The 20,966-nt window shown below is 39.3% G+C and overlaps 1 protein-coding gene across 1 annotated transcript in view; it reads left to right on the top strand.

Moving 5' to 3' along the window:
- The window catches only part of RAB31 (RAB31, member RAS oncogene family), a 62,484-nt gene extending 57,254 nt beyond the window's left edge, over nucleotides 1–5,230 (top strand). The window contains exon 7 of the mRNA XM_074548483.1: nucleotides 1,840–5,230. Coding sequence (XP_074404584.1) covers nucleotides 1,840–1,937 — 98 coding nt within the window. The 3' untranslated portion in view covers nucleotides 1,938–5,230. The remainder of the gene's footprint in view (nucleotides 1–1,839) is intronic.
- Nucleotides 5,231–20,966: the final 15,736 nt, after the last annotated feature.

Here is a 20,966-nt window from a genome sequence, read left to right as displayed (position 1 = left end):
ACTAAGTTGAAAGCCCTTTGGAAGTGTTAGGGTACCTATGCACAAGTTCCCTGCAGGTCTCTATGACGACAGCACTGCCTTCTTGGAAAGCCTCTCACAGACACCATGTTCTTCATATTCTCTAGAGTTTTAAGAATTAGTGGATTCTCTTTGTCTCCAAACAAAGCCAACAGCACTAATGCATGTAACAGCTGGGTCTATAACCACCTATTCTGCTTTTTATTTTACTTTACAAACGTGAAGTCTGAACAGAATGTTAAGCAGGATGTGAAGCTGATATTTTAGTGACCCAAAGAGAGCTCAGCATGGTAATGTCAGTGCTTATACATGCTTTGGCCCTCAAGATACACATTTTTCATTCTGTTGGACCAAATGCAGTATCTTTACCTTAGTAATGGGAGGAAGTTTCCCCTTCTCATTCAGCTGTGCAAACACACAAAATTATCTGCTTTAAAAGTCACACTTTTCTTGTACAGCATACCTGTGCAGAGCTGACTGAATAAGAGAAAATTTGAATCTTTGCTAAAGGTAATTTAAGGACAAGTTTTACAGATCAAATTTTGCTGTTTGATTTCATTGGGATTGGATTTTACCTGAATGCTTTTAATTCGCCCACCCACAACCACTCCCCCAAATAATTTGTAGGACTGAGGCTTCAGCATAGGTACATAATTCATAGAACATTTGGTAAGAGAGAGCTGTGAATGACTGAAGCAAAGGATGGGGAAATCTAAGCTGTAAAATCCACCTGGATTATGATGAGCTGTTCACAGGAACTCTGTGTTCTCTGAAAGTGGTATATAAGAAACAAATGTTAAATATTTTAGCTCATGTTATTTAACATGGCTAATGGTAAACCCAGGAATAATTCATAAAAATGGATTCAGCTTCAGAAAAAAAAATTTTAGGAAATCCACAAAGTGACGGGAAAGTACATTACCATGACTGTAAAATCTCAAGGTACTGATGCAGAGCTCACACAAGGTTTTAATGCAAAAGCCAGATGCACACTAGAGAAAGGGAGAGAGAGAGACAGGATGGACTGGAGCTGGGAGAATTTCTTTCCCCATTTATTATTTTTCTTATTAAGCACATTGTATGTTTTCCACTAATAGGAAGGCAGCTAGACAAAAGATGCAGCAGTGCTAAAAGGACACACAGGGGAGGGAGTTGGAGCAGTGCCCTTCTGCCCCAGGAGAGATCTCTGGCTCTCCTGTAATGGCTGGAATTCTTTCGAACACTCTAAATAATTGCTCCATAAGATGATTAAAAAATCAGGAGAGTTTGCAAGGAAAGGGGTGGTGGTGATGTTAGGTAATCAGAGCTGTCAACTGGAAAGACGTGGGTATGCCTAAAAAAGAGGAAGGGATTCAATGGAAAGAACAGATCTGTTTTTCTTTGTCAATTGTAGGCACCATGTGTTTAGTTACAGTGCTTTGTAAAACTCCAGTGTGCTAGGACTAAATGGCATGCAGATTTAGGACGGGCACAATCTCTTTAAACTTGCACCATTCACATTTAGGTGGAACTAGGAGAAAGATGAGAATTTTCTCTTTTTAAGATGTAAGAAGCTCTGTAAGATAACTATTAAAAAAATCATGGATAATATAATTTCAGTGTATTTCATGTCTTCTCAATAGCCATATTTCATATATTTTTTTAAATGTGAAAGCCTTTTTTTCATGAGCAGGATACAAGGGAAAATATTCAAGGTACGGCTGTTTTCTTGTAATATTTCACAGATGTAATTCTTATGCAAGCTAAATTCTAACTGTTACGTGTATGGTGTGTTGTTCTCACATCAGGAAAATTGAATTCATGTCTCCTCATGTGTTTCAGGTCAGCAAATTCCACCCTTAGATCCTCATGAAAACAGTAACAATGGAGCAATCAAACTTGGAAGGCAGACTTCACAGACGGGTAGGCGGTGCTGCTGACCCAACTTGATCTTTTGAGATTTACTTGAAAAACAGCACCATTTGCTTTTTTTTCACTGAAAAAGGACTTCGTGATCTCAGTGACGTGGCTCCTTATCTTGAAAGCAGTAATTTCAATACTTCCCATGAGCAATAACGCAAGGACCAGAAGCAGAAGGCTTTACTTCAAAGGGATTTTGCAAAACCCAGTTGGAAAATCCTCTCTAATATCCTGTCAAAATTACAAAGTACTCCGATTCTCTGTTTCAACCAGTGACTGTTTTGTTGGGGTTTTTTTTAATAAAAAGATCAGTTTTTAAATAAAATTTAGGTTTTCTGCAAAAACTTATCTTCTTACATTTGCAAAGTGGACTTGGCCTGTTTTTAGAGTTTTCTCTGTAATAATAGGGTGAAAAAATCTCATAAAACCTGAATTTTGGCTTAGAATTTCTCTGCCATCTTTTTAGCTGGACTCTGCTTCATGATTTTTCTAAATCTGCAGCTTCATCTCCTACTTTCAGTAAACATCAGCAAGAAGTGGACTGAATTTGCTAACTGAAGAAAAAACAAAAAGGATCCAAAGGATGAGGGAATGCAGTTTTTATGGACTGGAAGTCAAAATCTGTGTCAGGAAGTGCTGTGTATGTGGAAGAAGGAGTTGTCATGAAGGAAACTGCTGGACCCCATACAGTTCCAGTGTGCTCCAGAAAGAAGTGAAAATGCAGCCCCTGTGTAGAGTGGAATGATTCCCTGTGTATGGTGTGGGTTTCAATAGTTGCTGAAAATGTAAAATGAGGATAAATACAGGCTTAATATCCACTGCTTACCAGGGTTCCTCAGATCTGTGCCCCAGACCAAAGTTATCTGAGTTCAAGGTTGCGTATTCCTTGGTTTCTGAAAGAGGGTGCCACAGTGCCCCACTCCGTGTGGTCTCAGTGCTGTGCTCCAAGAGGTATTTGAGTTCAAAGAATGATATTTCTGTACAAAAACTGCACAAGAGAGCACAATATTATTCGAGGTTAGAGGCTGGAATCTAAAAAACAAACATGAATGTTTGCTTACAGATGTAATTCCCTGAATTTGTGGAGTAATCTTCTCAATTGTGTGGGGATGTGGTGTGGAAGGCACACTATGTGATATCTTTGAAGCGTGATGCACTTGGAAATGCAGTGGAGGAAAGAATTCCTACAGAGGGTTATGAAGTAGAAATAATGTAAAACCGTATGTGTTTTCAATTTCTGTCTTTTATGAATGTGCGTGACTGAGATGATAAAATCCAAATTTATCTTCTTCATCAATTTCATTGGAAGTGGGAATTGGAGTAAGAAATGCTGTATTCAAAACCAGAGCCCAGCCTGAATTCCACAACATTAATTTGTTCTCTTATGAGGAAAATTATCGCCACTGCACATTTTCAGGAGGGCTTATGAAAAGCAAACAAAAGGGAAAAATAACTTTCCACAATAAATCATGAGCAGGCAGCCGAGAGCGTCGTTTCCGTGTTGATACATAGAAAACCAGACCTTATTGGCTGGTTGTGAGATTGCTTAGATAAAATGTCACCAATTGTTAGGGCTTGAAACAGAGCCAGATAAAATCAACAGGAACATTTTGTCTCCAAGGGTTTGGAGGAGCATAGGTGGGAAATATCCCTCTGCATTTTATTTGAGAACCTATGCTGCATTGTTTTTTCACATATAAGTAGTTTCTCCTATATTTTACCTTCCTTTGAAAACACTCATTCTAGAAAATACAGCCTTGGATATTTTGGCCAAACTTTCAGTTTTCAGCTGTGCTGATATATGATCCATGTCTCTGTCTCATTGCAGCAAGTATTTAACTGATAATCTAGGGTTATTTAAATGAAAATTCAGTAATCATCACTGTAGATAGCAGGGGAGAGAGACAGGTTCCTTCAGGGAACATTTAATTCCATCCTAGTACAAGCAAGTCTGCCAGGGATGCCTGGCTCTTTCACTTGGCTGGGGAGGGAAAAGCTTAGTGTGGCCTTCAGTGCTAAGGAAATTCCAAACTTACCAACATCACAGGTTCATACATTTTATGGGTCCATGACCCAATGCTGGAAGAGATCTGATTCCTCCTATGTAAAACCCAGTAAGAGGCTAGACCAGTTACTCAGAAAACAAGATGAGATCGAACCCGTGTTTTTAGAGGTGCCATAAACTTTTGTTCAATATATAGCAGTTATCCGTAATTGATTGTTAAGCTTTTGTAAATCATTGTTGCATATTTTTATTTTTTCTACCATGGCATCTCAAAACTTACTAAATCCTAACTGAGATGTCTGGAAGCTTTTTAAGACAATTTGTGAGTACCCTGTATACTCTAATTTATGTTAGAAATGGCAATTGTTGCTGATCTTTATGGGATGTTGTCCTGAACAACCAGCTCTCACAGCTGGCTTTGAGCAGTATGTGAATCAGAACAGGTTTCTGAGTTATATGTTAAAATATTTTTAAATTGAAAGTTTTTATAATGAATCTCTGACAGATTTTAAAATTTGAATGGTGATTAAAGAGGTTTTGCTTTTGGCAGGGCAAATCTAAATCACTTTATTCTGCTTCTAGTCAAGAAAAAGATTTAAATTAATAAGGAATCTGATTGTATGAGTTCTTGAGATTTGGGTTACTGGAAGCTTCAGTAGCGAAGTCTGAAACCAGAATAAAAGTAACAGGCCAGTGTGCTGTGTAGAGCATCTCGCATTTTCTCTGAACACAGGGCCCACTTTTGACAATATTGTTGCCTCTCTGCTGTTTGTCAAAGCAAAGGTGCAGCCCCTTCAAATAGGGCGATTGTTTGTTTAAAAATAGTGAATTTAAAATGTAAAATTAATGATTTCTGCTCCATTGGTTCCCTGTATTTCTTGGAAAGTACCACCACCCTCCATAAACAGTCAGAAAAATTACAACCTCTGAGTTGAAAGTTTAGCAGCAACTGGAATTCCTCTTAGTAGTTAATGGCTGGTGAAAAGCTGAATTACTGTACTGGAGCACCTGACTGTGTAACTGATCTTCTCTAATAATAATAATAATAATATCAACGCTGCAGTTCTTGGTTAGCCAGCTGGTGCTGGATTTGTCCAAGACTGATTTTCTCAAGAGAGCTGGCAGCAGGACTGAGGCACAGGCTGTAGTGCCAAGGATATTTGGTGGAGCTTGTTTGCACTGTGACTCAGGACTGTGACTGTCCAGTTGAGGGTGACTTGCTTTTCTGGCTTGTCATGAACAAGTTTAAAAAAAAAATATGAAGGAACTAGTTTTTGTATATGCTCTGCATATATGTGTGTATATAAAGTACAGTTTTGTATGGTTCTGCTGACATGTAGTGTTTTTTTCGCTATGTCTGGTTCTCATATACTACACATTTTATTCTGTAAGTACATTTTTCTGTTAGTGATCATTTCACCTTTATGAACATAAAGTTGTGGATCAAAGGTAGCAAGATAGAGATATGCATAGGTACAATTTCTGACTTGCCATTCTTGTGCATGAAAGTGGCATATTGTAGAAAATGTTTGTCTTGCAGATTGAGAAATCTAAAACCAGCCATTATTTTTCAGGAATTGGAACTTAAAAGTAATAAAGTGATGCTCAAAAACTTATTATTTTTGCTCACAGTACAACATGTTATCTAAAGTGCTGCAATGTAATATGAGTCTGTATCAATACCTGAAAAACTTATTTGTCATCCCATGTCTTCACTAATCCTTCATGGCACATGGGAATAAGCGTGACTAGATAGGTTACACGTGTGAGCATTCTGGCTGTCATCACACTGTTTCATTACAGTGATATATTTTACTAACTTACCCTTAATTATTTATACCAGAGTCGGTGATAAATTTCCAGTTTAAAATCACCTGCTAGGTACTCTTCCTCTGTTTTGTTTATATAAGAGCTTTGGTTGGGCTGGACCCACTTGCTTCATGTATGGGATGCTGCAATCTGTTAATACTTTACCTTTTGTTTTACATATTAATTGTATCATACCTAATAATATTTTCCCCCCTAAAATGTAGTTTTTATGTTTTATTTAACCTACAATGATTAATGCTAATAAGTGTTTTAAATGGTTCTGAATTGGGACTATCTCTGGTTTCAATAAAGCAGAACAAAATAGCTTCCATTTTGCATGTCCTTTGCTCTTGAAAAAGGCCTCTCTGCAGTCTGTGGATTACTTGCCTGGGATTTAAATGCTGCTTTAAACGTGTGTGGATGGCCTTTTAACAGAAAGTGAATGCATTCCTGGGGGATCCTGCAGTCCAGATGAACTCCCAAAAACCAGAAAAAGAAGATCTGAAAATCCTTTTGCTATTTTATTTGATTTATCCATTAGAAGAGAGGGACCTGAGTGGCTAGCATCTGCTTAGAAATTTAGAATAGTAGCTGTCAGTAGAAAGTGAGCTTCCAGTTACTGCTTGCTTTGAATAACAGCAATGACTAGTATGGCTTGTAACACACTTCATCTTTTGTATGCTTTTATTTTTCACCCTACTTTATGTCCCTCCCTCAGACTTGTGTCTAGAAGAATTAACACTCTCTTAAGAAATGTGCAGTGTTTCATTCCCTTTGGTGCTATTGTTTCAAGAGGTATTTAACTACACCAGCAGATTTTTGCACTGTTTGGTTCATATTTTCACAGTTGTTACAACAACTATGGGGACTGTGAATGAAGAGCTGGGTTTATTAAGGAAGAACGGGGTTTTGGAGTAAGACTTTTCTGACTGCAATGATAAATTCAATGCACAGCAGTATGTAAGAAGCAGTGTCATTCAAATAACAGCACAGAACACCACTTTTCTGTGTAATGAGAAACCAGTATTTCAAAGACATTTCATACATGGTGAGTTTAGTTACTGCTGGAAGATACACAGGATCTCTTCCTTGCTTTAAAGCAATTAAAATTATCTTGAAAAAATTATGTATCTTACCTCCAGCTGTGCATAAATAAGAAGGAACCCAGGTACATAACTGTAAACTAAAGGGCGATGTACTTAATTAATGGAAAGCCTAAGCCCTTTAGCTGTTATCAGTGTGTTGGAAAATCTGAAGTGAATGCTGTTTTGCCCTTAGGTGTTTGAAGAGAATTGTGCTCCTGAATGGATCAGTCCTTGTGTTGTCAGTGGGATGTTTTACATGGCTTGGAAACATGTGCCTGTGGTGCTCTAGGTTAGCTTGAAGTCAAATTCAGCAATGAGAGGGGAGCTATACGATTGACTAGAAAATAAATCTCCTCTGATTTCCTTTTGAAGATTGAAGGTTGTGTCTCAAGGTACTTAAGGAAAAGTATTTGACATTTTGGCCTTCAAAATCTTCACCACTGCAGCTTCAGCCTCTGCAAAGAGCATCATAGGACACCGTGCTGTGATCTCCTGAGCACTGAAATCAGGACAGCAAGGCTGATGAAATAGTCTGTGCAGCTACTTCATACCTCCACCCCCTCACCTAATCTGCAAAACTGTTCAGGCCACTACCAGGTTTCCCTCCCTTCCCTGAAAGGAAAAGAGTAAACTGCAGGATTATTATTTTTTTATCCCCTCTCAGTGTTGTTTTATATAAGGCTACAGAATAATTTTCTTTGGAAGTGTTAAAACACTCATAGGGGGATAGACTATCTAAAGGTGTTGTACAAATGCCTTTGTTAATTGGTGCTGGTTACTCCCTAAGGACTTGACATCAATGATAGGATGGAAGTCTTCATTGTGTAATGGGGTTCTTGGCCATCAATAAGGTCCTCTCTTGGACTACTGCTTTTTGCCAGCTGGACCAGGGATAAATTAATTGCTTGCTATAAATGCTCTCTCATTGTCCAAAAGTAAGACTTCACAAAAAAACTATAAAATCAATAGCTAGCCACATGTAACAGGTTAAAGATGAGAAAGAATAAGTATTAGCATAATGTGGCAAAATATAGCTTTTTTCATATCTATTTCAGGTGGGTTTCTTGTGTTTCAATTAAGAAGAGTCTTTATTGCAAAATGCCTGCATTTCTGCTACTACCAAGTGGGTCTTGATGCAGATTAGTTTGCCTTCTTGTCTACCACTGCTGTGTATTCTGTTCAAATAGGAAGACAGGCTCTTGATACTCATTCATAATCCTTTTGTTTTCTAGACATAGCTCTAGAAGTGTTACTGGAATTGTTTTGTAACACAGGCATTGTGAAAATTTGAAGATAGTACACTGATAGAATTTGAAGCGTAAGAGACCTGTACAAACTTGCATTTAGTGTCACACCAATTAACAAGTTTTTAATAAGATACTGTTATTTAGTGTGGAGAAGAGAATTTTGAGGATCCTGGCTAGGTATTAAACATTTAACAGCTTGGGAAGGATTTCTTTTATCTGGCTGTTAAATTACTCATTTTTTTATCCCTGAGACTGCCTGAAAGACTTACAAAAAAAAAAAGAGCTTTCTTTGAAAAGTACTGACCCTGTTTTCTGAAAACCTCCTGAAGAGCTCAAGCTTTCTCTCTCCCGTCATCTGTCAAAAGTTTTTTGAGACACGCCTTATTTATGATAAAAGACTCAACCATACACTGGGAATTTTAGAAAACAAAAATGCCTTTCCCCTAAAGTCCATTTAATTCACATTTGTTTTACTTAGTGCCACTCGTGCTCTCTCCACAGCAGTAAAATACATGTTTAAATAAGAAGATAAATACTGAACAACTAAACCCCTATTCCCCTACATCAAGTAGGGTACCCTGGGGAAATGATCTGTTACAGACTAAAACAGAAATTATTCCTCTGCTTCTGATTACGTATTGACAGGAACAAATCAATAAGAAAGTCAGCTTACATGTCTGAGAGATGCCCTTGAGGAAAATGAACATCACATTCCTTCCTCTTGGTCAATATAACATGACTTGGGGAAACAAGCAATAGCATTGTTGTTACTGACGAAAAATAAATTAAAAATGCTTAGGAGGATAGCAACAGTTTCTCTTCACTTGTTTAATAGGGTTGAAATGTAGGTTAATCATCTTATAAAAGAAATCCCTGTTACCTGTCATCTTCAGACATTGGCAGCTTTGCTGACAAATATGTGTTGGGAGTTGTCAGGGTTTAGCAAGAAAGAGCAATGGTTTCAGCCTGGATGACACAATGCATTTCTATATTCCAGCTCTGCAAAAAAACACATCATCACCAAACCTATAGAATCACTACCAAATATCCAAGCTCTTGTGTGTGTTCATCACTCATAACATGGGAAAATTTTGCACCATAGATATTTACCTAAAAAGAATAAAATATGTAGAAGTAGTCCAATAAGAGCCCTTGGAAAGAAGGACATTCAAAATAAAGATGTAGCTTTTCTGTGCTATTTCTTGACACAGTCAGAAACACAAATGAGAATTAAATAGCTTTCCTGGCAGCATTCCCTTTAGAGATACTGTTTGTCCTACGAGTTTTGCCACACTCTGTAAGTCATTCCTGATTCTCAAGGCAAATTTACTTTCAAGGTGGCAACCTGAAGTGCCTGCTGGCACCCAACCAGCTCCCCTCCTACTCTGTAGCCTTTGACACCACAATGGTTCTCCCCATAATCTCAGTAAGAAGGGACAGAAGTCTTGAGATGTGCTGGAAATATGAACTCATTTTGATGCAGAAAAAGGTTTCAACAGTTTAACCTGTTTTCTGATGATACAGATACCAGAAAAGCAAACTATTTTTAATATATATGTTTTTTATCACAGTATTTTTTTTTTCCTGCAATGTTTTAGGTCTGAAATTTCTGGAGGATAAAGAGGTTTCTTGGAATGAGAATGAATCCAGAATGTCTTGTTGATTACAAAATTTGAAGAGGGAAAATAATGTTTAGAACTGAAAAGAAGGGATGAACAACATGAAAATATCCTACCCTGGGAGATTCTCTTCATAGTGGGTCACAACCCTTTCTGAGGTGATAAGAAACAAAAGCTGTGTCTGAAGTACAAAATCTAGATTTGGGGTAAAAAGAATAGCACGCTGTAAATGGTCAGAGTGCATATACACTCATTTCATAGCACAGCCATGCCACCTTAACACCACTGTTGCTTGAGAACCCTAGCTAATAAATAAGCATAAACAAACACAAGATTAGAGTACACCAGGTGCCTATGCTCCACCTATTAAAAATGATAGCATATCTTTACATGTGGGTATGCCTGAATTTACCAAGTGCAAAGTCCATGGAATAAAAGATGATACCCATTCATGCAGTCCATGACACACCAGTTACTGAGTTGAAACTCTGGACAAAGGGCTTTGGCTAATACATTCCAGTACATTTATGTAGCAACCCTGCTGTATGGTTTAGCTTTTCATGATGCTTGATGCTGTCTGAATGATGCCTTGGAATGATAGGTGCTTTTGCACAAATTGTTCCAAAGAAGACTAAAGAAGAAAGGATGAGGCGATGATAAACGTATCCAAGTAGATTTATATTGACTGATTGAACCACAGCATGTAGTATGTACTTAAGTAGTTGCTGCTGGCAGTATAAAGGCTTTACAATAACACAACATCCATCACTGAAAGGTAAAATGGAGGGATTTTTATTTTAAATCTCTTGGGAGGAAATTGATGCCTTAGAAAATCTGCAGCGCTTGAGTCATCAAGTCATCACTGTCAGCGGGCATGTCTTTCAGACACTTCACCTTATCTCACTGTGACTCACACACCAGGGAAAGATGCACACCATGGCACAAAATTGCACCCTCCCCTGTGTGATAGACACAGCTGAAAAATTACACGGCCTGAAGCAGCTACTAGATTAGAAAGAGAGTTGCCATCTGAGAAGGCTGTTTCTCATCACATCCATGACAGCGAGGTAAGGATGTCTGGGAGCCACAGTTTCAAAGCTCTAAGAAAGTGGTTTCTTAGCTCTTTGGCAAAATGACTCAGCCCAACTCTCTGGTAGTGCAGGAAAGCCTGAGGTTACTGACAGCAGCTTTCTGACAGGTCTGCTTTCGAAGACAGCTAGTTTTCCTGGTGAAATGGTTCCAGGATTCCCATGAGGAGTCCTCATTTCTCAAGAAGTTCAAGGAAACATAGGATCCCCATAATTTTCAACCAGCTTTGGAAATTTCCCTTCCATTTAGTGGGAGGTCCAAGCCATAACAATATCCTGGATGTTAGGTAAGTCCAATGTATATTTCAAGCCATGAAATGTGGCCACAGGCAGGAAATCTGAGTTCAGGAGCTTGTGATTTTCTACTGGTATTTTTGGATCATTCTGGAAATGTAAGGAGGCCATATTTCAAGCTAGGCCATCTGATTTTATTCACAACCATGTCATAGAAAGTGTGTGATGAGGAGATAACAAAATTCTATCAAATTCTGTAGTTGTTACCATTTTAAACATAACCATTACTATGGCTATGTCACAGTTGTCATTTGCTCGCATCCTTTATACTCAGAGCAGGTCCTTGGAGACTGTGCATCAGTAACAAAACATTTAACCAAATTAAAATACTGGATGTTCAATCTTAGGGGGGGCTAAACCAATGAGATTACTCTTTAGGCCATTTTCACATTCTGAGTTGGGTTTCCAAGCCTGGAGTGCAATCTTCAACAAATCTCAGGAGGACTGATCTGGATAGCTTTGATGGAGAACAAAGCAACGAGCTCTATCATTACATTTTGACTAAGTCACACTTTAACTGTGAGGATCAGACTCTTCTTTAAAAACCATCATATTTGGGAAAGCTAGTGTGTTCCACTGACATCATGTGTGATATTTCTTGACCATTTTTTCTCTTTATATTTACTGAAAAGTGAAATGAGGTTTTCAGTCTTACATTGGTCTCTTAGAGAGTGAACTGGATAGAATGTGGAAATGGCCTAAAGTGAAATCTTATTAGGGCTTAGCCACCTCTAAGATTGAACATCCAATATTTTGACTTGGTTAAAAGTTTTGTTACTGATGCTTAGTCTAAAATCCAGCTCAGCTCTCTCTATCACAATCGTACAGTCTCTGAATAGCCAACAAGAGCAAAATGCAATGATTTCTTTTTTGCCTTTGATATGAATTCACATAGGGACAATGTTTTTTGATAACAAAACACAGTTTTTACTAAGCTACTTTGAAAAGTTGGATTTCTTTCTGTTATCATAATGAAGTGATATATTTTTTTTCACTCTCACTGTATGTATGAGAGTATGTTCATCAGTGAAAACAAAACACATTAAATCTTCAGGCTTCAGTGCTCCCAAAGAGTATGACAAAAAAAAATTGTGGAAATACTGTTGGAGCTATTCATCTTCATTCTGAAATATGTGTCAGTCACAGGGGAGATTTCAGATGACTGGTAAAAAGTGAATGTGGCACACTGTAAAGAATAAATGCAAGGAGTTTTGGATAATTATAAGCATTATATAGACCCTGGGCAAAATACTAATGAAAACAGATTATAAAGACAGAAATAAATATAAATTAATTCATAGTTAGTATCTTATGCAATGTTAATAAATATATTTTTTGTGTGGAAAATAGATACATTCAAGCAACAAGATGAGACTAAAATACATTGCTTAAGATAGATGTATTGATTTAATACACATGGATTACTTGAAGTCATTTGATGTAGCCCTGCATGACAATCTGGTAAAAAAAATGCAGTACTATACAAAATCAATTTACCCATATCAAATGCACTGGGAACCAATTAGCAGCTACATCAGCATGTTTCTACTCTCTTCTAATGGGTTATTTAACAGCTTCAAAGGAGCTAATACAGCTCAATATCTTTATCAGTGATCTGGAAGAAAACATAAACTCTGCTGCTAACTTCGAAAATTACACCAGAATTGCTGGAAAGGAAAGAATGAAGAGAACAAAATTACATAATGGTATTGAAGATGCTGCTTCAGATCTTGAGCATTAAGCCACTATTTTAAAAAAGGATTAATCTCAATGTGGAAGATAACACTAGCTTCTGTCTTCAAATGTGGAATTCTCTGAAGCTTCTGGTGCTGACCCAGAGAGGGAGGGTGATTAATGAATAGGGACTACTCTCAGATCCACTGGAGGTTCCCCTTTTCCTCATTTCTATTATTTATCTTACTCACAGAAGGAAAAAATGCAAGGAATGGCCTGACATAGGAAAAAAATACATTACAGATTTACAGTGGCTAATTCTATTTTACAACTAGATTAATTTTTATTACATTTCTTTTTCTCATACTAGGGAAAAAGGAGGCAAAAGGTGTTCGGCATCCTTTGAAGAGGAAAGCAGGGGAAGTTTGCTGCAAGCTGCTGGGAACACAGGGGCAAGAACAATGTGAATTAGTAGAGAGGAAAAGGGGAAAAAAACCCCAGAAAAAGACGACAGAATTAGTTATGGGGTGATGGACTGGGAGCAGAAGAGTCTCTCTCTCACTGTAATTTTTTTCCCACTGAAGAGCAGAATTGAAGACAGGAAACCTGTGGCATTAAAATAGAGACTGCACAGTTAAAGTCTGTATTAAAGGCATGCTCACCAAATATTTACAATCATTTAACTTACTGAATTTAACAGCGCAAGTCTATTTATGTTTTTGTCTGCAACAGGTATGTAGGTACAGGGCCAAAGTAGCAGCTGAATGGGTACAGTCTCCCAGCCTTCCTTGCTCATGCTTGTTGTGGGAGGAGGAAAATGGCAGATATTAGAGTTGTAGGTGGAAAACCCTGCACAAGGTTCAGTGTCCATAGCATAGGTAGAACTCTGCTAAAGGACACAAGGGATTGGGTTGCCCACAGGGAAGAGGAGCATCAGAAAAACATGACAGATTGCTGTCTGGTGAGTGCATATGGGTGAGGAGTGGAAAGGTCCCACATGAGCTGATCCAGGTCAGAGCATTGTTTGCTACATGGGGCTTTCTGCAGGTCTTTTTAGCCCTTGCAAACACGAAAATGCTGCCAGGTATCCCTGCTTGGCCTCTGCTAAGTGTTCATACCTCTTTTAAGGTGACCCACCAAAGTACCAGAACAAAGTCTGAAAGACACAGCCCTGTTTTTGTGCAGTGTATCAATTGCATATTGAAATCTAACAGGTCCTCATGGATATCATTTGTACAATTAAGCGATAAATAATTCAGTATTTGGCAGTCAAAGACTCCATCCATAATAATATGCAGACTTTTTCCTTTTTTTTTTTCTTCCCAGAATGCAAAGTAAATATTTCATAAATAATCTCTCAGGTAGAGTGTTCAAGCTTTTGTGCAGACACAGAACACATCTGCAACAAACAAACCAGAGTGGGGAGATGATTTTAGAAACCTTGTGTCTTTACTACTAGACATAATAAATTAGTCAAAAGCAAAGAGTTTTCATCTGTGTATTAGCCCCACATTAGTAGGGGCTTCTTGCATCAGTTAAAGAAGCTTTAGGAGCCATCCCTGTTTCCTGCTACAAGACAAAGGTAACGGTGCAAGAATTTCCAGGAGATGCCCACAATCCACAAAAGCAGAGTGGCTATGGATGCCCACAGGAGCTGTGATCTTGCAAATATGCAAGCTCATAATTTCATGTAGAATTTCATGTATCCAGCATTCCTCTCAATTGCACCGAAGTGCAATTGCAGAGGCAGACCTTTAGCTGGCATAAGTGCTTGTGATTTAACTGATCATTCACAATGGAGAAAAATCCTTATGTTATTTGGTAGTAGACAATGAGAAAATGGATATTTCCTCATCAGTCACTACACAAATGATTGAATCCACTGACAGCTTTAATGTCTCCCCTTCTTTTGCTCTGCTCATTTTCAAGCTCTTAGCTAATTTGATCTTTTGGCAGAGACAAACATTTCATTCTCATGTTCATGATACCTATTTATTTTTGAAGTGTTGTTAACATAGTTTTAGCTGTCTCCCTCTGTCTGGCCCTGCCTAATTGATGTAAAAAATAGCTGTTTCAAATGTTCTTCCTTGAGAAAAGTTGCTAATTCCCCCCCAGAGATCTTCTCCTTGTGTCTGCCTCCAGTCAATTCCACTCAATTTTGTAAGAAAAATCTAGCACTGCACCTTCAGAGTGTGTTTACTTTCCCTTGTAAAACCATTGCAAACTAATGTGCCCTGGGAAAAGGAATTGGATCCTTCCCATTTGCAAATACCATTAACAAAATTGTGGACCAAATTCCATATGCAGCTCCAAATTACACACTCAATTAGGGCCTGATCCAATGCTTATTAAAGTCACTTGGAAAATTCCCCCTGATTTTAATGGGCTGTAGCCCAGACCTCAGGAAGTGGACATTTCCACTGCAGATGATCAATTTAATCTTTGAGTATGCTGGAATTCATGCAATGATAGACTCATAGGGCTGGAAAGGACTTCAGAGGTCACATCTCAAGGCAAGATCAGCTAAATTTACATCTCCCAACAGATGTCTAACCTGTTCTTGAAGGTCAGTGACTGGGATACCATGGATTGTGCTTCCAGGCAATCTTTTTTGTTAATTATCCTTACTCTTAAAAGTTCTTCATACCTGCTCTAAATCAATTCTTGCTCTGATCTACACTCATTACTTCCTGTTTTATTCAAAGTAAATGGGAGAAGACTATTTTTTTCTCTTTCCAATCGCTTTGAATGTATTTGAAGACTATTACTGAACACGTGAGATCCTCTTTTCTTCCTTAGGCTAAACAACCTTGGTATTTCAATCTGTTCTTATGTTTCAATCCATCTGTTTTCTGGATCTTAGTCAATATAGGTCTGTTCTTCTGGACTCCCTTCACTTATCCCACATATTTTCTGAGAGATAGGGCCCAAACCAAACAAATCCCTTCAGTACAGGTTTTATCAATGCTTTTTAAGAGTGGAAGCAGTTCAAGTGTCAGGCACAGCCTCAGCACAGTGCTTGTCTTTCACACGTTGATATGACACTATTTGCTCACATTTACCTTGTGACCCATTAGAACTGAAACAGAGCATAAATCAAAACTAAAATTTGAGGGCTTCCTGGGATGGCTGGGGAAATGCTGAGGGTGGAACTAGCACTGCAGAGCTGCTATAGAGCAAATGAGAGGGGGAATTTGAATCCCAGTTGCCAGATGATTTCTTCAAGCTGAGATTCAGAAAGACCACGACATTTTTTGCAAGAATATCAGCTTGAGAAAGAGATGTATGTGATGACCATAGGGCACTATCATGCTGGTTCTGCAGAATTACTTCTCAGGTAAGACTCATTTGAGTCTTTTAACAGTCTTTAAGGAGGCCTTAACACTTCTCTTCTGGAAGCAAGTGTCAGCTATGTACTTATGTTTGTATACTTAGCTACAATTTTGATTTTTGGCTACTTTTTAGGAAAGTCTTTGTTGATTTTTAGATAGGCATCATCAGCAAACAACAGCCAACACATATACACACAGAGACTGTATTTTGTATATTGAGTTGTCTCATTACATCCCTCATGAATGGGTATGAATGCAAGAATAAGTTCTGGAAACAATATTCAAAACTCCACTTCCTTAATAACTTTTTCCTTTATTAAAGGACTAATGGCTTTTAGCACATTTGAAATTGTCTGAGGAATCCTTTGGTTCTTTAAATTGTACTTTAAACCACAAAGACAAGACAACACTTCTGTCTTGCTCTTACAGGAGTCAATGGTCCAGGGCAATTTTGTGTTCAGTAGAACAGAATTGGGTCCAAAATATGAAAAGCACATTAAATTTCATGCTATAGCTGTTTATGAGAACACCATTATGTGTTATTGGCTTCTTTCTTCATGAATATTCAACATGTATTGTGTGTTTTTATATGTAATTTACTGTGGCAAAGAAATACATTGTAGTTGAACCACGTTGAAGATACTCAATCAAGATCTACTTTTCCATTCTGTGGAATGGAAACATTTGAATATTGCTGTAAATCTTCAATAATAGTTTGGACTGTGACTGAATCTCTGATTTACAATATAACAAGTGGGCCTAAAATTATATATGGATCTCTAGCAGTCAAGTAAATGATGACTAGAGCCTCCTGTAAGAACAGTTTTGTATTTCAGAAGAAAAACAGCAGCAACACAAGGCCAGGTATTTCCCTAAAGAGAAATTGGAACGTATTGTTGGCTTTATACCTTTGCATTTTGCAATATTCACTGACTTAGCAGTGCAGGATGCATGAGATACTTCACTGAGTGAGATCCAGAATTTTCCCATTAACACAACAAGTAATGCAGCACTTGGTTACTCTTTCTGACAGTAACACCAAGAACTGGCAAAGAAGGTTGTGATATTGTTTTATTGCAAGGCATTTTCAAGTTTAGAATTGGTGGGACTGAGCAACCTGCACAATAAAAAGGAAAAAGCTATTAAGAATCTGAATCCATTCTATTACTTCTCAGGAACAGAAAGTGCTTATTTAATATTTAATAGCAAACAGTTTTGAAAGATGTCAAACTGTCTCGAAACTGAGATATTATAACAACAATGCTGAATTTGCAGAGTGAAAAACATCAAGATCTACAAATACACAGGACAAATGTTGACCTCAGATTAAGCAAATGTTATCCTTTTGCAAGCAGTGATGAATTCACTAATGGCACTTCTGGAATGACATTATTATCTCACTGAAATCAGTGACAGGAGTTCTATGGACTGCAATACATCCAAAGTTTCTTCCCAGAGCTGTGTTGTGAGGTGATGAAATGAAATTAATCAGATGTTGTGGAAGGTTGCCTGATATTGCTATCAACAGCACAGGTGTTGTTTTAATATAAAAAATTACATCAGTCTGGACGAAATAGAAGCATTAGATCAGAAATGACACTAAATGCAATAAAACAGAAAAATGCATTAGTAAGCTTCAAAATGTGTTCAAACAACAACAAAGACCACAGTAAAAACCAGCTTTGAGTTGGAAATGAAACTGTGGCCTTACTGGGGTCCTTTGCAGCCTTGCTGATGATGTGACATCCCCCCAGAGCTTGGGGCTGTGCCCTGTTCTTCATTCACTCCTCTCACTGTGCTGTTGATAGGTACCAAACCAGTCTTCCCCCAAACTGTGCACACCCCCTGATGTCAGTCCCATCTACTGCACAGCCATGCCTAACAAGGTGTTTCCATGGGAAAACCTCTAAGTCCTGTTATTATATTAAGGAGAGATCCAAACTTCTTGTTTTCCTCAGTTTTTCTTAAACAAGAGGTGTGTAGAAGAATTAGACAACAGAGATACTTCTGTCTTCTAAATCTGCATAGCAGAAGCTTCGAAGCCTCTTTTGCATTTATACTCTTTTCTGCTATTTTTCTCATTAAAAGGACAAAAGACAGAAACTTTTGTGGCATTCAGCATTTTTCAGCCATTTCCCACGTCTTGATTTTTTGCCAGCTGAGACCCAGTTCTTCTGGTACATAAGCAGCAGGTAATTCTGGAGGCTGAATTACTATTTCTGAAAAGTGTGCACTATGGCTTAATCTTTGCTTGATTCATGAACAGAAACAGAGGAAGATAACAGAGTTAACATTCTTCTTCTGTGTTAAGATAGAAGAAAAACCTCTATTTTCCAGTTTATCTGCCAGATCCCAAGGGTAAGAATGCATAAACAAAGTGGAACATTTGTTTTGTTAACAAAGCCCAACAGACCTCCAGACAGCAACTTTAAATATTGCATTGTAAATAAAAGATGTAATTTAAGATGCTGTTTTATGTGGATCATAAAGTAAGTCTGGAAAAAACCTGCAGCCAGAGTAGTTGCAGAGCTCTAGTGACATTTCCACACATAGGTCATGTAACTCCACCTATTGAAGCCAATTCCAATCAGGCAAACCTGCTCTGAGGTGCTTTTCTGGAGCACTTTTTACTTGTTTCTTCTTCAGGCAGTGATGGTATTAGAAGTCAGGTGGGTTTTGGTGTTGGCAAGGGTGGTGTGGAAAAAAGTAGGCATGAATGATGGTGGCAGGCCTGGAGGAGGGGAGGCAGCTGAAATGGAGGGTGGAGGCTCCAGGGCAGAATCTGAACCTAAATTACTCAGAGGGTCTCCCCAGCCTTACCAGTCCACAGTCCTTCCTTCATGGCTCGACTGAACAAGAGGTATTCACCAAAGAAATTATGTGATCTGCAAGTATTACTATGAAGAGCTGATTTTGAATGCAAACCATTCAAGTCCTCTCAATGTATTTATTATCAGGACATACTTTTGAAATGGGTTATTATGTCCCTATATATGCTCTTAGCATACCCACACCAGATTTTGCAAGAGAGAAAAAATGTGTTAGTCCTTCTGACTAAATTTTCATCACCTGTACTCCAACTTTGCATGAATACAAACTTATCTTTTACAGGAAAATTCTTCAGAAGCATATTTAGGACACAGAAATCATCAAGGTTTGGGATGGATTTGACTGTCTAACTGTTTTTTCTTGTTTGTTTGTTTGATACTGGTACATTCAAATACCCCAGGATGCACCATCTGCTTGAAAGTATGGTACTAATGAAAAGGCCCACGGTGACAACATTGTATCTGACAAAAAGTGTTAGCAAGGAGGATGGCAAACAACTCATGTTTCTGCCTACTAATAATTAATGGCTCTTATTTTTCATTCAGGTTTTGCAGCTCAATCTCTCTCAACTTTTCACAGAATTGCAGAATTGTTAACTGAGTTGGAAGGGATGTCTGGAGATCATGTGGTCCTGACCCCCTCCCAAAGAAGGGCCACCTAAAGCAGGTGACACCGGAACGCATCCAGGTGCATTTTGAATGTCTCCAGAGAGGGAGACTCCATAACCTCCCTCTTCCAGTGCTCGGTGACTCTTGACATAGTAAAGTTCTTCTTCATGTTGAGATGGAACTTCTTGTGTTTCAATTTATGGCCACTGCTCCTTGTCCTGTCTCTGGGCACCATGGAAAAAGCTGGCACCATCCTCTTGACCTTGACCACCACCCGCCTTGGATATACTTATGTGTATTAATGAGATTTCCCCCTCAGTCTTCTCTCTAGACTAAACAGGTCCATTTATTCCCTGTTAACATTCCTAAGACGTAATGTAACAACAATATTCCTACTTTAATGGTTTTGGCTGTTTTCAAGGCCAGAAGGTCAGGCCCATTCACGTCAGTGCCCAGGTCCCTTTGGACCAGACCATAGCCATTGCAACGAGGGTACCTGGCAGCAACTTGGAACTGCCTCATCCATGAACAGCACTGACCCGTGTCAGAGCCACCAGTGCCGCCGGGACCCATCAGTCAGGCTCCCTCTGCTTTCTCCAGCTCAGAGGGAAAGGCCGGTCAAGCCGCTGCCCCGGAGGCCCGAGGGAAGGGAGCCCGCTGCTGACCCCCAAGACTACAACTCCCGGTAGGCCCCGCTACTGCCGCGGGGCATGGCGGGTGCTGTAGTTCTCCCGGCGCGGCTGCCCAAAGCGCCGAGCCAGCGGCACCGTTCCCGCTCCAGCCCGAAGTGTGTGTGTGCTCTTGGGAAGGCGAGGAGCGGGGGTGCTGCTTCTCCCCGCTTCGCTCCAGCCAGCGCTGCTTGTGGGGTCCGGATCGGGCTAAGTCGCGGGGCGGGGAAAGACAAGACTGGATCGATGAGCCGAGACCAATGGTGTAGTCCAACGAGACTACACATGTGCCGGGTCCTGCACTTGTGTCACACCAACCCCTGCAGCACTACAGCCTGGGGGAAGACTGGCTGGAAAGCTGCTCAGCAGAAAGGGGTCTGGGGATGCTGGCCAACAGCAGCTGAAAGTGAGCCAGCGTGTGTCTAGGTGGCCAAGAAGGCCAATGGCATCCTGGCCTTTATCAGGCATCATGTGGCCAGCAGAACCAGGGCAGTTATTTCTCCCCTATATATAGCACTGGTGAGACTGCACTTGAGAGCAGTGTCCAATTCTGGGCACCTCAATTCAGGAAAGACATTCAGGTACTGGAACATGCCCAGATAAAGGCAACGACGCTGGTGAAGGGTCTGGGGCACATATCCTGTGAGGAGCAGAGTCTGTTTAGCCTGGAGAAGAGGCGGCTCGGGGAGGTCCATGGCTGACCGGAGGTTTTGGCCAGGTGGCGGTCAGTCTCTTCTCCCAGGCAATTAGCAATAGGATGAGACTACAAAACCTCAACTTACACCAGGAGA

The sequence above is a fragment of the Zonotrichia albicollis genome, chromosome 1, assembly GCF_047830755.1.
Source record: "Zonotrichia albicollis isolate bZonAlb1 chromosome 1, bZonAlb1.hap1, whole genome shotgun sequence".
Classification (NCBI taxonomy): Eukaryota; Metazoa; Chordata; class Aves; order Passeriformes; family Passerellidae; genus Zonotrichia; species Zonotrichia albicollis.
This window is presented reverse-complemented; position numbering and strand designations above follow the sequence as displayed.